The sequence below is a fragment of the Heterocephalus glaber genome, unplaced genomic scaffold, assembly GCF_053883595.1.
Source record: "Heterocephalus glaber isolate CG9 unplaced genomic scaffold, H.glaber_assembly_v1.0 deba00000546, whole genome shotgun sequence".
NCBI lineage: Eukaryota > Metazoa > Chordata > Mammalia > Rodentia > Bathyergidae > Heterocephalus > Heterocephalus glaber.
In genome coordinates, this window is record NW_028258147.1 from 11,050,623 (window position 1) to 11,068,466 (window position 17,844).

Below are 17,844 nucleotides of genomic sequence, written 5' to 3' on the forward strand. Positions count from 1 at the left end.
GCTTCACAAGCTCAAGGACCTGAGTTCGATCCCCGGTGCCAAAAAAAAAAAAAGACAAGCACAGTTGGAGAAAAAAATATTTGCAAAAAACTTAGCATATAAATGACTTTTATGCAAAATACACAAAGGTCTCTTAAATTTCAACAATTAGAAAACAAACAACCCAGTTTTTAAAGAATAGCCTAAAGACCTAAAGTCAACATACAAATGATATTGAACCATTAGAAAAAATGTTAATTATGTCCGTAGAGAATTGCAGATTAAAATGACAAGGAGATACTATTACATGCCTGTTAGAATACTGATATCCAAAACCTTGACAACACCAAACATTGGTCAAAATATGTAACAACAGAAACTCTCAGTCAGTGCAAAATGGAACAGCCACTTTGGAAGACATTTTAGCAGTTTTTGTAAAGTTAGACATAGTCTTTCCATGTGATTGAGCAACCATATGATATTTGATATTTACCCAAAGAAGTTGAAAATAATCTGCACATCTGAACACAAATGTTTACAGCAATTTCATTCATAAGTGCCAAAACCTAGAAGCTTCCAAGATGTCCTTTTATATGTGATTGGTTAAATAAACCATGGTTTATCCAGACAGTTGAATATTATTCAGCACTAAAAACTGAATTCCCAAGCCATAAAAACCCATGATGGAAATTTAAATGCATATTACTACAGTGAAAGTAGTCAGTTAGGCTACTAGTGAATGATTCCTACTGTATGACATTTTGGAAAAGGCAAAACTATGAAGACAGTAGATCAGTGGTTGCAGATTTTGGATGATAGGGAGAGGTGAATAGGTGGAACACAGCTGTCTGTCTGTCACAGTATATCATAGATACGGGTAATTTTGGATACATATAAATCTAATAATGGTGCGCCATTGGGCATACTGTTTATTAGCAGACTTGGTGGTTTTAATGCTTCCTCTATCATAGATTTAGGAGAATTTTCATGATTTTTCCAAGAACAATAAATACTACAGAGTATATATTAACATGAACTTTTCTTGGTTTCTATATTTAACATTGACCTAAAACTTTAAAAGATTCTTTTCAAACTCAAAATTGAAATTATTTGAGCATTAGTAATATAGCAAATTTAACAGTGAGAATCATACCATACTTTGCTTTTCATTGTATTCTCTTTTGATTACTTGAACTAAAATGTTCCTGGCAGCAGTTTGTTTAAATTTAAGAAGATAATTAAGATTGCACAAGTTTTGTATTTTATTCATGTCTCAGCATTTTTTGTTCAGTGATTTCTTTAGTTAATGTATTGTATCCTAAATTTACAAATTAATGTTTTTCAAAATAAATGTATCGAATCTCTAAGTTTATGACTTTTGTTATTTTTATCTTTCAGTCTCTAGTATTTTCTGTCTCTCAGGTACTCCATTTTACCTAACTCATATTTTACTACTTGAATTTGTTTATTCTTTTTTAACAGGAGGTACGGTTGGTGAAATCTGTAAACTTTCAAGTGAGTTTCATAGCATAATTCCTGTGAAATCTGGCCCTAAAGACCTGGAGCTCCTAGACCTTTCCGTACCATTTCTTGTACAAGGAAGACTGTATCACTATGGGTATGTTTTCACTCTGAGGATTTCTTGGAATTAAAAACTGTATATTTAACATTTTATCTGATTGGTTACTATGTTGGATAAAATAGTAACAGATATTTATTGAGTACCAATTTACATGTACAAACAATTCCTGACATAAAATGATGGGATTTATGATTTTTCAGTTTCACAGTGGTACAAAAATTATACGCATTCTATAGAAACCATGCTTGACTTTTGATCTTTTTCCTGGCCTAGAGATATGAGGTACAGTGCTCCTCTCATGAGGAGGAAGCCAGAATTCTCAAGTCAGCCACAAGATCATGAGGGTAAACAAGTGATATTCTATAGTGTATTGTCTTACTAAGCTGTACTATGTTCTGTGGGCTGTGTGTATCAAATGCATTTTGATTTAAGATATTTTAAATTTACCAAGAGTTTGTAAGGATGTAACCCCATCTAAACTACATTTCTGTGGTATATATGTTGTTTTGATAAGCACATATATGTTTACACTGTGTGGGAGATGTGACGCTACCATCATTTTGTTCCTCAACCAGATTCTGATACTTGTTTTCTAGCATGACAAGAATTTAGATACTAAATTCAAAACTGCAAACCTAGTAACAATTAAGTGATTAAGTTCTGGAATTGCTGACTCACTAAAGTATTTAGTTTGCTGCCACTGAAAATTGGAAGATTATGATCTACAAAGAGATTTTTAGGTGTGGGAGGAGCAGATAGGGATAAAAAAAATATTTCTTTGACTACTTGATGATATATAATCACTGTAGAAAGGGTCTGCCTTGAAAATCCTTAGATTTATAGGGTGGTGTCTTAGTTGCTTCTCTCATCACTGGGACAAAAAGCCCAACATCCACAAGTTAAGGGAGGACAAGTTTATTTCAGCTCGCAATTTGTAGAGGTCTCCGTCCATAGTCGCCTGGGTCCAAGGCAGGGTGGCGTGGTGGAAGGGCATGGCAGAGGAGGTTTGCTTTTGACATGGTGGCAGAAAGCAGAGTGTGACCAAGATGAGGGAAGGAAATACACCCTGCCGGTCCACACCCCCAGTGACAGTCTTTTCCAACCAGGCTTTACCTCCCAACATCATATTTAGCTATAAACTCATCAGTGAACTAATCCATTGATGAGTAACATGCCCAATCACCTCCCGAAATCCCCACCTGTGAGCACATGAAGCTCTGGGGGAACATCTGAATATAAACTATAACAGATACATCTTGTCATACTATCTAACCCTCTCCTTTTCCTCCTAAATTTGTAGCAATTGTTAGTCCTAATTATAATGTATAAATCTTGATTTTCACTGAATCAATTACCGTGTCTCCCTGATTATGACCTCTAAGAGTCATTAAGTGGATACTGCTCTGGGTTCTGTCCCATATATAGCACATCAAAAAGCTTCAACCATAAAGTGGGACTAGTGTACCACTAAGTGGAATCCCTAGGTTTATCACTGTTTTTACTCTGCTGTCCCCAGTACCCTCATACCTGTCTTTGGACTCATGATCTCCAAGTCATCTTCTTTGAGATTTATCCACTAGTTAATTAAAAAGAAAAAACCTATCACTTCTCTTTGTTTCTTTTGAAAAATTCACTAACAGACTTTTTTTTTTAATCCTCATCCTCATTCTCTCAGTCTCTCTTTCTCCTTTCCTTGTCTTCTTTGTACCTTGCCTTCTTGGTATCATGTACCTTGCTCAGTCTAAAGAAGGAAAGAAAATATTAGTTATAAACTTCAAAATGTAACTTATTCATTTCCTACCAGCTGTTAAGAAAAAGTTATTTTAAGGCTGTCAATCTTTTTACCAGTTTCAGCATGAACTAAGACATAAATTTTGTTTATACTTCACATTTTAAGACATGTTTAGATTTGCTGGTACTTTAATGTCATCACAAAAGGCAACATATCTTTTAATTTATTTTTTTCCTTTAAAAATAATTTTAACTTACAAGTATCAAAATTTGCATCATACAGGTATGTGCCCACTACTTAGATTTAACAAATGTTAATATTTTAACATTTTCAGAACTTTATGTTTAAAAAATTAAATTTTACAGAAAAGGAACACATCTTTAAATTAGCCCCATTCTTAACACTTCCTTCTCAGAGGTAACTACTTTCTAAAACTTGAAGTCAGTCCTTCTCATCAGTGCTTTTATGCTTATATCATATGAATTCTTGAGCAGTATAGCATATTGATTTTTGTTTTCTAAATTTGTATAAACTCATATTATGATTCTTCTTTTTCAGCTTGCCCTATTCACTCAATGTTATTTTCAAAATTTATCTATATTGATACATCTAGATTTAGATTATTTTGATAATTATAGAATATTTTATAAATTTATCATAATTTTAATCCATTTTCCTATGAATGGATACATCTTATTTCAATTTCATTTATAGATGATGATGCTAATGTGGTGTGATATGTTTACTTGTATATTTCCTTTGTCATAAAATTTAGTGAATCCTGACTGGCTATTTTTTTTCTGTGTTACAGTGTGGTTATATTATGAAATGGAACAAGACAAAATGGGTAATAGAGAACATTTTATCTAGGAAGGTTCAGTGTTACTCCCGAAAGGTTTATTTTAGTTGTATGTGTACCTGTATGTACTGTGACATGGTTTAAATTAATTTTTACTGTCTTTGCCAAAAGTGTTTGAAAGTTACTACTGAGGTATTTATCTAGAATTGGAACTAATGGATCATAAAGTAGTATTACTGTATACATATTTTTGCTTTTTGAGAGAAAAAAACAAATAGTTGCTTTCATGGTTTTAATAATTCATGATTCCCTTAATAATTTATAAAAATTCAATTTCTGAGACGGGGATCCAAGTGAGGACTCGAGGAGGTCATAGAGTATGTTACCACATATAAATCCATTCTTACTTCAGTCAAAAAAGAATATGATGCCTTTATTGAGACAATAAAGAAAAGCCAGAGAACTGCATTTTATCTTCATGGGAAACTTAAGGCTTTGGCAGCAGAGCCTACAGCTTTGGTATATCACCAGAGAAGAACAATCCAACTCAAGGAAAAAATAAGGATTATTAAAAATAATTCCTTGAAGATTCAATTGCAAATAGATCAACTGAAACAGCTTAGGGCAGAGTATGATGTTAAAGAAGTAAAATACTGTACTTTCATCAAAAATCCTGCAAAACCTATTCCAGGTATGACTCTCCATGAATCTGTCAGTTTAGATGCTCTCAGTAAATATATGAAACATCGTGAAGATGTAGAAATTAAACAAGCCATGTCAATAAACTTTGTACCAGCTCAAAAGAAGGCTGATTTAGATAAGGAAATGATTGTGTTATTAAAAAGGCGAGATGTAGCTGAAAATCTGAACAAAGAATTACAGTTTCGTTATCAAAGACTACAGATTGTTTTACATGCACTTACTTCATGGGTAAAATCTGATATGAGCAGCTCATTTCAAGACCTTGTGGACCAAATTCAGAAAACCAAAGTATTTACAGGTGACCAAGGCATTGTTGAAGAACTGCTTGAAGATGATCCAAGCAGGGCAAAAGATGCTGCAATTGTGCTGTGCTGCAGTTGTGCTGTACTACACTGAAAGGTTCAATGAATTAATCTCACTTGGTGAATATGAAAAGGCAGCTTGTTTTGCAGCAAATAGTCCTAGAAGAATTCTTCGAAACATGAATATAATGAACAAATTTAAGGCTGTTGGGAAAATAAGAGGAAATCCTCTTCCATTACTCTTATTTTTTGAGGCTATATATAGCACAAGTCATGCTTTTAAATATCCTGTTGATGCATATCTAACTTTGGAAGGAATCAAATGTGGACTGTCTGAAAAAAAGTTTGATTTAGTTATCAACTGGGTCACCCAAGAAAAGCTAACATTTTCTGAGGAGGCTGGTGATGTGATTAGTGATTATGGGGAGCAGGATACTTTTAACAAGGCCAAGTGTTTGGCTTTAGCTCAAATTATCTACAGCAAAAGTGGCCTTCATAAGAAAGCTCTTCTATGCCTGTGCAAACAGGGTCAGATTCATAGGGCCATGGAATACCTACAGCAGTTTAAGGACTTTACTTCAGGTGACCTGATGCAGCTAATAACATATGTCCCCAAGCTGAACTAATTCTCTCACTAAAGAAAGCAATGGGAAACCACCATTTTTATCTTTTGGGCTTATTATACTTGATCTGTTCTCTGGAAATATGAAAGAAGTTGGCATTAAACTACTTAAAGAAATAAAGGTGGGAAAGATGCAGTAGAACATCTTATGTTGAGTGATTCATTTTGCTTGCTAGAAACATGGCAAGACTTGGCAGATATATGTTCACAGAATGGCTTTAACAAATTATCTAATGACGTCATGTCCATTCTTTGATCTCAGGTTGGAGTTTCAGAAATTTCTGAAGATGAAAAAGTGAACCTAATGGAACATGTTTTTTGGTAGTTCTATATTTTAACCAGTTGAGGGAGCTTGTACAACAGTGTCCATATATTGGTTGAGCAAACTGGTTTTGGCATAATTATAAATAAAACCAGCATGTAAAGCTCTCAGAACTAAATAACAGCAATTTTGTTATGATGATATTTAGGTTTGTCCTTGAAACATTTATATTATTGCTTTATTTTTTCAGTATGGTCATTTCTTATATTGAATTTCGATAAAATCCAAATTATAACTTAGTGTAAAATTGTATAGGTATTTTAAGGACATAAGCTAATGTCTAGATACATTCTTTTCTGGTAATTTAATTTGATGGCAAGAACTGAAGATGGCGAGCATAGTATTTTTCTTGTAGGCTGACTGCCCAAATAACAAATTCTACACACCTGCCTTGAGAAGAAAGGTAGATTTATTTCAAGGTTAATTTCTGGCAAAACCTAGAGTGTAGTAATTTTTTACTGCTGATTTAAAGGTGTGTCCTATGCTTTGGCATATATTAATATGGCAAAGGTTAGGCTTCTACTGAAATTGGAACTCTTGGCTTGTTCTTTAGAGGGAGGAACCAGACAAATTTTGCATAGAAGTTGACCTGGAATGCCTCTAGGTACAAAAGAAATATGTATGTTATAAAAGTTGTTTTTTATTATTTCAAGTGTCTGAATAAATATTTAATTAAAAACTCAGAGTTCTGTGCCATCCACAGGTGTGATATCCAAGATATATAATAAGTACGGCATAGACACCAATCAAGCAGAACAGATACTTAATTAATCAGAACAGCTTTCAGTCCTTATGTCACATAAGAACACATGAGCTAATGTCAGCCTTGATGAAGGGTAAAAATGAGCCACTGTTAAGATAGAAAAAGAGCAAAAAGCATATATTTTCCTTCCTAAATTTAAATTGAAAGTGAATTTTTTATAATGGAAAGAATATGGACTTGGAGTCAGATAGCCTTATATAAAAATTCTGGTACACTCTTACTCATTTGTGAAATATAGATGGTAATATCTACCCTAGGTTTGTGAAGAGTACTGCTAATGTATGTGAAGTGTAAGTGTATCACACAATGGAGGAATTTAGTAGAAGATGACTGTTATTTCTGTGTAGGAGGACGCAGAAACAAATATTCCTCTGCCTACTCTACACTTACGAAATTCTACATTTTTACTCATTTGTATGATATAATTGTACTTATTTGGAGTATTTGATATATTGGTATAATTTACTGCCTATTTTAAGCTATCCATCTGAGCTCATATTATGTTTCCCTAGCATATATTATAAATCTAGAAGTATACTGGCTGAGATTAATTTTTCCATGTAGTGCTAAACACAGTCCTGGATAGTTATACTTCAGTTTTCTAAAACTTAATATTTTTACTAAAGTAATACACATGCATAATTTAAAAGCCAATATATTACTAAGATGCTTATGATAACTAATAACATTTTTATTTCTAACCTTTTATCTTAGCTGTGATTGAAAAAAAAAACACAGATGAGGCCGGGGATTTAGTTCAGTGGCACAGTGCCTGCCTCCCAAGTGCAAGGACCTAAGTTTGATCCCTGGTACCAAACAAACAAAAAAACAAACAAATAGAACAAACAAAAAATCAGATGAAGCATGAAAACGAAAAAGGAAAGAGAGCAGATATTTCAGCAGCATTGGTTCTTTATGTACCAGTGGTTTATGTACCGATGGTTTATGTACTTTTTTTTTTACTCTGAGACCTGTATGAGTGATAGAATACTACTATGGGTTCATTAACAGAACTTAGAGGGGGGAAATGTGATCACTGAAAGCCACTAGAATGAATTACATAAATAATCTAGAGAAAGCTTGAAACAACAGTTGTTGTTCTGTTAATTTTGCCATGGTTTAAAAATGTTTATCCTTGGCTGGTTGTTACTCCTTCTCAGATAATTACCTAAGGCAGCTTTTCCAAGGAAAGTGAAAGTTGTCAAGTGAATATGAATTAAAATGCCTGGAATAGGGAGGAAGAACGAGAGCATAAAGGCAAGTGGGGAAGGAGGAAGAATTGAGTTGTGAGCTGCGTAGGGCGTGGAAGATGTAACAACCTTCTTGTAATCTACAGTGAAAGAAATATAACAAGGGGCCAGCGCAGATGCCTGTAATACAGACCAGGACTAACGCTATTGAGTTTTATGTCCTGTTATGTTATACTAGCATTATCATTTTATTCTAGGAGCTGTCAAATTTCTTCCTGGATTTCTTCTGTGATCCATTGATATTGTTTAATTTCCATGCATTTGCATAATTTCTGTGTATTTTTTTGCCATTGATTTCTAGTTTCATTGTGCTATAATCTGGTAATATGCATGGGATAATTTTATTTCTTTTGCATTTACTTAAGCATGCTTCATGGGCTAGTGTATGGTCTATTTTGGAGAAAATTCCATATGCTGCTGAGAAAAAATGTGTATTCTGTTGTTGAGTAGAACACTCTTGAAATGTCTAGTAAGTCTATTTGTTCTGAGGTTTTGGTTCAACTCTGATACTCTTTGTTAATTTTTTGTCTAGTTGATCTAATTGTGCTGATGGAGTATTAAGGTTCTCCACTATAATTGTGTTGATTTTTTTATTTTTTATGTCCATAGTGTTTGTTTTATGAATTTGGATGTGACTGATACATATATGTTTATAATTGTTATCCTGTTGAACTGTTCCTTAAACCAATATGTAGTGACTTTTCTTTGCCTCTTCTGATTGGTTTTGGCTTTAAGTCCACTTTATTGGAAAATGGGATAGTAAGTCCTGCTGGCTTTTTAGGTTCTTATTTCATGGAATATTGCTTTCCATCCTTTGATTTTTAGTGTATAGATTTCTTTTTGGGGTTGAACATGTTTTTTGTATATAGCATAGTATTGGATTTGTTTCTTGATCCATTCTGCTAATCTGTGTCTTTTGATTAGAGAATTGAGACCATTCACACTGAGAGTTATTACTGAAAGGTATTGAATTATTCTTGTCATTGCCCTATTTCCCTGTTGCTGATTCCCTTATTGTTTCTCTCCTCCTTAGCTGCTCACCCTGCCTAGTGTACAGTATTTGTTCAATTAGCTCTTTGGGCATTTTCTATAATGTGTCATGATGTTCTTTTCTGATTGTGGCTACGTAGGTTTTTATATGCCTTGGACGACAGTATTGTTAATGACACAAAGGCAATCCAGATATTGGTATACAGAGAGAATCAATTAACAGCAATAACTATACCACCTTGGCAATAGCAATAAAAATCAGCAATAATATAAAAAAAATTCAATTTCTATCACATTCTCTCCAACACTTGGAAGAGTGTCTATGTCGTAACTTTTTCAGGCTAGTGAGTGTCAAATGGTGTCCATGAAGATTTTGTTATTTCCTAGGTAATTAGTGGCTTTAAGCAACATTTATGCTTATTAGCTATACTGATATTCTGTTCTATTCCATGTTCGTATCATTTGCTTGTTTTTCTGTGTGGTTAATAATCTTCTTTGGTTAAAATGTGCACATGAGCAATTGTAAGAATTCTTGCTTTTTAGAGATACTCATCTTTCATCAGTTATAGCCATACTTCTTGTATATCCTGTACCTTTCTAATTTTATGACTCCTTTTATTTTATAGATTTTTTAACTGTTAATATAGTCATGTTAACCACAGTGCTTTCTAAAACCAATGTTTTTAAATGTTTTCCTTAAATTTTTTGAAGCATAGGCATGATGGTTACACACCTGTAATACCAGCACTGAGGAGGCTGAGGCAGGAGGATTGCTTCAAGTTCAAGGCTGCCCTGTACTGCGTAGTGAGTTTAAGGCCAGCCAGAACTACATAGTGAGACCCTGTCGCAAAAAAAAATTTTTTTGAACCTGATTTTTTAAAATAGAATATAGGCTAGTGTTCAATTTGTTTCCTTAATGGTTATACATATTCTAAGGGTTATATATTACTAGTGAGACTTTTCTTAAAAAGTATTAACTTTATGCGCTTAAAAAATTTATTATTGACATGTAATTGTGCATCGTATTTTGATGGTTTTTAAAATTCAGCTTTTTTCTTGAATCTAATATTCTTTAATAGTCTTGAAATATTATTTCTTTTAATATTATTTCTTTGTGACATTGTTTCCTCCCACCCTATCCTTTCTTTATCAAAACAATGAGCTTTTGTTCTTGGTGATGCTATTAATTTTATTGTTAATCTTATCTTTGTCTTTATGTTCTTTCGCTCCTCTTAGTTTTTTCAGACTTATTAAATTGAATGTTTACCTCATTTGCCTAATAAATTTTAATATATTTTTAATATTTAAAGTCTAAAATATTCCTTCTGGCAATTTTGTCATTGACTTGTTCCAAGTTTTGGAATATATTATTTTTCTTACCATTGAGTTCTAAATGTTTCATAAGTCCTTTTTGACCTACTAATCATTTAAATGTGTATTCAGAATTTTTTCACATGTGTATTTTGGGTACTATGTTTCATTTATATTTTATTTAGATTATATTTTAGCTGAATACTGTGCAACATTTCAAAATGATTATTTGGAATTTATTCAACTTTCCTTTATCCTAAAATAGAATCTGTATTTTCACATTTGTGTGTCTTGCATGTCTGTATAAAAAGAATATGCATTCCAAAATAGTTGAGTTAGGGTTTTTTATACAGGTTGTCTATTAGACCAGTTTTGTTAATCATAATCAAAACTTCTATTTCTTTTGTGATCTTGTCTCTTTAGTCATTTTCTTAAATAAGTATGTATATGTAAAAATAATCTATGATTTTGTGCTTATAATCTTTTATTCTGTCATTTGCTTTATATATTTTGAGACTCTTTTGTTGGTTCATTTAGGTTCAGCATTGCTTGTCTTTCTATGAATTCATTGTTCTGTATATCCTCACTTAAAGACAGCATTCCTAACCACAACTTTCTACCTCAAGATTTATTTTTGCTAATATTTTTCTAAAGCTTTTAATTGTTTATAAGATAGTAATTGTGTGTTATCTTATTTTCATTTCTTTCAAGTTTTTGACATCTTATTTTAATGTTACTTATAAATGAAAGATGCTACATTTTAGTTATTTTTAATAGATGAATTTAAATATAGTTTTAATTATTGACATTTATTTAGTATATATTTCTACATTTTTGTTCTTTTCTGCTTACCACATTTTATACTGTATTTTACCCTTCTTAAAAAATTGTATTTTTCTTTCCAGCCTTGTGTTGGATTTATTTAATGTTTCTAATTTTCTCCTTTTTCACTTTTTACTGCTTTGATAATACTTCTGTAATGAATTCTCTGATGTAGGCTTATTACCCTTAATTTTTAATCAATACATTTACTTTACCAATAATTCATTCTAGTTTATATCACAGTCCTTTTTTAGTTAATAACATTCTTTCGTTCATCTTTTTTCTTAGAAGAGAAACATTTTTATATTTGATAATCAGGTGGTAAAATATAAATCTAATATAGTTAACCCCTCTGTTTTCCCCAATGTGTAAATGGAGTCTTTTTAATTTGAATTATTATAATTTTATTCAAGAACATTTTTCCAGGTACATTTTATTATCACCTATCACATCCTGTAAACATGTCATTTATGCATAATAAAAACTAAGCTACTCATATTTGAAATATGTTGCCATATAAAAAGCAAAATTATGTATACTCAATAATGTACTACATTAATAATTATATAGTTTTAGATGTATTTACTTTTCAAAAGATAACTATAGCATTAGGCATCATAAACTATAAACCTCTTAATATGTGCTTATTTAAGGTATTAATTAACCAAAATTTCCTACTCCTGACTGCTTTAGTTAGGATAATTTTCTCCTAATGCTTATATTTGTCTGGACTGTCATTAGCTATTAATCATAAGCTATAACTAGAAAAATTCTTAGAAATCAACTTTTTTATTTTAATGAATTAGTAAATTCATTAGATCCTAATTAATTGCTGACTTGGACCTGAAATCCTGTCCTTCATTTTCAATTTAAAGTTGTTCATTCTGTACCCCATAGTATCTTTCTGTTGATTTATGTAAAAAGCTTACTTTTTGATAATTCTCTTTTGAAACAAATATAAAAGGTACAGTATCTTCTGTTTAGTAATTTACTTTATGACTTGCTTAAACAGCAAAAATGTTATAATAGTCATTAAATGGATTAAATTATTTTAAATATAATTATTTCTTTTATTAATTTCAGGTGTAAGCAGTGTTCTAGTTTGAAACCAGTACAAAATTTAAATTCCCTTGTTGGTGAGACATCATGGATTCCCTCTTCTGTGGCAGAAGGTTAACTAAATTTCCATTGATTTTTAACTCTGTATATAAAGTCATATCAGTAATTTATATTTCATAATTTCTGGATGTATAAGACTGAGTTATAACTGTTCTTAAGTAAAAACTATTTACACAGCTTACAGTGAGAACACATTAAGTTTTTAAAATATTTGCAAAATATCCCTTTCATCTTCCAGTATTTTTAATCATAATGTGTATTTTAGTATTCAGTCCTTTGTTTTCCTGTTAACCTTTGATCGTAGATGTAGCTTCTGAAAGATCTCAGTAGCTCAGGATATCCTGAGGTTGAAAAGGATTTTAGAGAGAGTTGCTACAACTTTTCTCCAAACATCCATCTACCTAGAAGCACAAGAATCTTCTTAATTGCATTTTTAACTGGCACCCAGCCCATGATGGAAACTCTTTCTGTGATGGGGTACTTGTTGCAGTGAAAGGTAGCATGTACCCTTAAGTTTTAGTCTTCAATTTGCCTACATGCAACTTCAGTATAGGCCGAATTCTGTATGCTACTCAGAGGACATATTTCCTCTTCTGTGTGGTAGTCAGACTTTGTTCATTTGACGATACTTGTCCAGCCTCCATTGAATCTTTATTGCTTCAAGCAGGTAGCCTCCCTTCCTTCAGTACTCTCACATATTCCTTACTATGTTGTTTCTCCTCTTCAGTGAACATTCCAGGTTACTCATGTTCTTTTTAGAATTTGGCTTTCAAAGCTGGACATAGAGCTGCAGATATAGCTTGGCAAATTCAGAATATAAGGAAAATTATTTTTCTTACACTAACCACTTAGAGTCTACTAGCCTGAAATTTCATTGTATGGATATTGACTTGTATACTTAGCCGTGTTTTCTTTCTTCTTTTAATCTAGCTCTCCCACATTATTATCTGTATTTTGTTTGTGGTCCTGTGAAGTCTCCTGTTAGCTTTCACATAAACTTCTTGATACCAAGTCTTGTTCCCCATCATACTCTTAAAGCAGTTTTCTTTGCTTGTCTGTGTGGTCTCTTAGCTCTCTCAGGTCTCATCCTTCTGGGTTTTAGTGCACACTTTTAACCTGTTGAGAACTTTTGAAGTCTGAAAATCAGTTCCTCTAATATTAGTAGCATGTAGTATGCTTAAATTCATATCAGTGTGCCCTAATTTATTATTTGTATCCTTAGTACTACTGTTTATATATAGATCCCATAGATGGAAGCTAATACAGCATTCTGTAAACATATTGAGTATCTTCTGCTTCCAAACAAAGTCTTCTTGTCCTGAATTCTCATGTATTTAGTATCGCCAATTTCTTTTTTCCTCATCTTACAAAATTATGAAATCCTAGATTGTGACATTTTTGTCCATTTAACCAGATGATATCTCTTAAAAATAATAGGATGTCACTGACACTTGTAATAGGAAAAGAAAGATATGTTAAAAAACACTTAACTATATGCTATTTTTAGAACATTCTAGTATCTTAATTTTATCTTTCATATGATTAGCATATAACAAATTGCATTTTATAAATCACTTTTTGTGGTTTCTTTCAAGATATCAACTCATGCTGAAGATACAATAGTTTTTAATCAAAAAGATTCAATTGCATATAATATCATGAAACATTATCCCTATGTAAAGGTAATGGAGTATTCCAAGTGAGTGCAACAAATTGATAGTAGAGAGCAAAAGTCACATGTGTAAGATTTTCTTTGTTGCTTAAATTATTTCAGTAAACAATATTCGTATGTACATACAGTTAATTTTATCTTTATAAAAACTCATGTGATTTGGTCTTTTTTTCCTCATTAGTATTGGGTATTGTACCCCTGCAGCATGTATTTGTTATGACATTTACACTTGATGATGGAACAGGAGTATTAGAAGCTTATCTCATGGATTCTGTAAGTAACAGGGCTAGTAAAAGATGTTTCTAATTATAAACTAATATGTTAAAAAATTAATTTACTCATGCCTGCCTTCTTCCTAAAAGAACATAAGGCACCGTAAAACTATAAATCAAATGTAAGCATATAAATCTAAATTGTATGTATCTCTTTTCATTTCATCTTGTAAATCATAATCAAAAAATGAAGAATTTAGAAATACAAGTGGATGGCTGAGTCATTCTTTTTACCATATGAAAATTCTACTACTCCAGGGACAAAGAGCAGAGATGTCCACATTATGTAGACATTATTTATAACCAGTTGACAATAATTTCTAAATATCCACATTTCATATTAGAGGAAGCAAAGTTATTTTTTGTTAGCAAATAGATATTGTGTCAAGTTTTAGGACTGTGTAGTAAATCAGTTATTTGAGTTCAGGCCAGTACTCCAGTTCACGAATTCTACAGTCTTCATGGAGTGAAATAGTACAGATTTTTTTTAGTTAATAACTTAAATGATGTTCTTAAAATACTTCTACATTAATTATAGTTTTAAAAAATTCAATAACATTTTCTTTTTCTGTCATAATTTTTTGAAGGACAAATTCTTTCAAATTCCAGCATCAGAAGTCCTACGTGATGATGACCTTCAGAGAAATATGGATTTGATCATGGATATGTTTTGTCCTCCAGGAACAAAAATTGGTAGGCAATATGATTTTAACAATATCCCTCTTTTTCTCGAAATAGCAACATATTTGTATGTAATCTGTGTACTTTAGAACTCTGAAATATTTTAGTCCAAAGTGATTGATCCACTGTATCATCAACCTTTTGATGAGATAGTAGCAGATATAAAGTAGGTAAAAAAGAAAAAGATCTTACAAATACTTCAAAATAGGAAGTATGATCAAAAAATGCAGTGAATGTTTAGGTTACACACTCGAAATACTCCCTCTCACTTCAAATATATTTATCCCATTGTTCTTGCCACTTTCTGAAGCAATTCTGAAAGTCATTTTTGTGAGTATCTTTAATTGCACTTTCATGGGTACCTCAAGTCCTGAATTAATTCAGAATTTTTAGGACAATTTCATCAATTAAAACAGTACAGTGTGTCTTCATCTACCTTATTTACTGGATCTGGCATCGTGAGACTTCTGGCTCTTCCCCAAGGTCAAAATATAACCATGAAAGGTAAACATTTTGAATCAACTCAGGACATGGAGGCAGCCACAACAGAAAAATTAAAGATGTGAAAGAGGACTTCCAGAAATGCTTCAGAAAGCAGCAGAAGTAATGGCATAAATGTATTCAATTTGAGAGGGACTAATTCCTTTTACTGTAATAAATTTTTTTAGAATTTAGTCATTCACTGTAGTTTGTATCATACCTTATATAATAAAAGAAGCACTTTTGATTACAAACATACTTAGCGCTGTTTTTACATGAGCACGTTTTACTTGAAATTATTCCAAAAGGGATGAAATATTGACAAGAAGCATTTAAGTTTTTAGTTAATAATTTTAATGTACTTTAGCAATTTTCTGTGTAAACATTCAGTTAATCAACCAGGCTTTCATCAAATCACATTGTAGGTATTATTCCTGCTGCCACAGAATTTTCCTTCTGAGACCATTATTTCTGTTTGTATTCAAATTTGCAGATCTCAATGAAAAGACAATTTATTTCTCCTAATAGTTTTTATCAGTAAATTTTACCTGTTGGAAATTTAGCTTCTTAACTTTTATAGGTTATTTTTAACCGGACTTTACTTTTACCTACTCAATCACTGCACTTTAATTAACAGTTCTGCAATTGATAGTTTCTGTTCATCTGTAACAAAGTATAACTTGTATACCTTTGTTTGTTGTCAGTTTTAACTTGTCTTGGCAGTTTGAATTATTTTGGGTTTATTTCTGGGAGTAAAACTCCTGGACTGGTAGCTTTTGATGTGTACTATTAGATTATTTTTCTATAACTATTTTATTTATACTTCTGCCAGCAGTATAGGAGAGGTGTCTATCAACCTTTTCCCTTGCTAAATTAAATGCCTTTCAGTCTTGAATGTGAAAAATCATAAGAGCCTTTTCTTCAAATTATAAATGAATTTACTGTGATCAGAACCAAGCCCTAGAAATGACATTTATGTCCGCCAACTTGTCTGGGCTCCATCTCTGCTCCCCATGGGTGTTCCAGCAGGACAGCAGTAAGGCTGGAGCTATTTTGGAGTTCAAGTTCCATTTCTTTTCAATCAAGAAGAAAAAAACAAACAAACAAAAACACAAGGTACGGTGATACCTTGGTTCCCGAACTTAACTCTTTCCACTTTTGGTCGCAAGCCAAGTTGGACAAGAAACTAATCAAATTCGTTGATTAGGTTCAATGTTGACCTTATTGGGATATTTGATTAACTTCATTCATTTTGTGACCAGAAATTGTGAAAGAATTAAATTTGAGAAGTGAAGTACTACTGTATAATATTGGACAATGAACAGGGGACAAAGGAATACCAATTGGCGATGAGATGATTGCAGTGCCTTTGTTGTCAAAACATTTTGAAAATCCAATCATTTTTGTCTGTTGTTCATGAAAAGTTCAAATTAGTAATGATTACTAGTTATCTGTTTAGTTTTAATGGCTAAATATCATTTTCTTTTTGATTTGTAGATGCATATCCATGGATGGAATGTGTTATCAAGTCATATAATGTTACAAATGGAATGGAGCAGCAAATTTGCTATCAGATTTTTGACACTACAGTTGCAGATGATGTTATCTAATATTGCCATTCAAACTAGCATGTGTGAAATATTGTAATTTCAGGAAACTATTACTTCCTATTAGATTATTATAAAACACTTAAGAGATTTAGCTAAATACCAGTCACAATTTAATTTTAACCACAGTTTTTCTTTAAAATAAACAGACATTGTGTTACCTTAATGCCTTTTTGTAAATATGTTAAAAATCTTCTGATTGCTCAAAATGTCCACCATGATGAATTCCAGAGATAAAAAAGAAAAGGTATTTTGAATAAATAAGGACTGCATTGTCAATGGCTCTGAGCTCTTTAAGAGAAGATATTTTGTTACCCAGCACTACAATCACTTTTCCTGTGGGTTGGCCCCTGTGTCAGCCACTGATTTCTCTGCCAACCACCACCCCTAGTTGAGCTTCTTTCCTTGCCCGTGTTTTTACACCAGCAAAATTGGTGATGTTAGCATGGTATGGAAGTAGAAAATGTCCTTACTTTTAATCTCTCAGCTTTTACTTGGAGCACAGCACATAGTAGCTCCTGGTTCTGTTTAATTTTCCTTTTTTTAATCATTATTATTGCAGGTTTGCAGTACATAATGAATACATTCATTGCGGGGAGTTGGTGCATGCACATATCACATCTGAGTGCTTTTTACATGCCTTTCTGCCCTCCCCCACTCCCAGCTCTTCATCTCGTCTGCAAAATCTACTTCCCTGCTTCCTATCATCTTTTATTTTGCTTTTTTAATTATTTATATTTTGAGTTTCTCATACAAGAGAAAGCGTGCAAATAACTTTCTGTGTTTGATTTATTTCACTTAGCATTATGGTCCAGTAGTGCATAGAGTTTCTTACAA

At 32.2% G+C, this 17,844-nt stretch overlaps 1 protein-coding gene and 1 pseudogene across 5 annotated transcripts in view; both read left to right on the forward strand.

Annotated features, from left to right (window-relative positions):
- The window catches only part of Pot1 (protection of telomeres 1), an 85,132-nt gene extending 67,846 nt beyond the window's left edge, over window positions 1-17,286 (forward strand). For all 5 annotated transcript variants that reach the window (XM_021237579.2, XM_004856416.3, XM_021237580.2 and 2 more), the window contains 5 exons: window positions 1,462-1,597; window positions 12,260-12,348; window positions 14,149-14,240; window positions 14,827-14,932; window positions 16,898-17,286. In XM_021237579.2, the coding sequence (XP_021093238.2) occupies window positions 1,462-1,597; window positions 12,260-12,348; window positions 14,149-14,240; window positions 14,827-14,932; window positions 16,898-17,010 (536 nt within the window). In that variant the 3' untranslated portion in view covers window positions 17,011-17,286. The remainder of the gene's footprint in view (window positions 1-1,461; window positions 1,598-12,259; window positions 12,349-14,148; window positions 14,241-14,826; window positions 14,933-16,897) is intronic.
- Window positions 1,604-12,251, forward strand: LOC106010381 (clathrin heavy chain linker domain-containing protein 1-like; annotated as a pseudogene).
- Window positions 17,287-17,844: the final 558 nt, after the last annotated feature.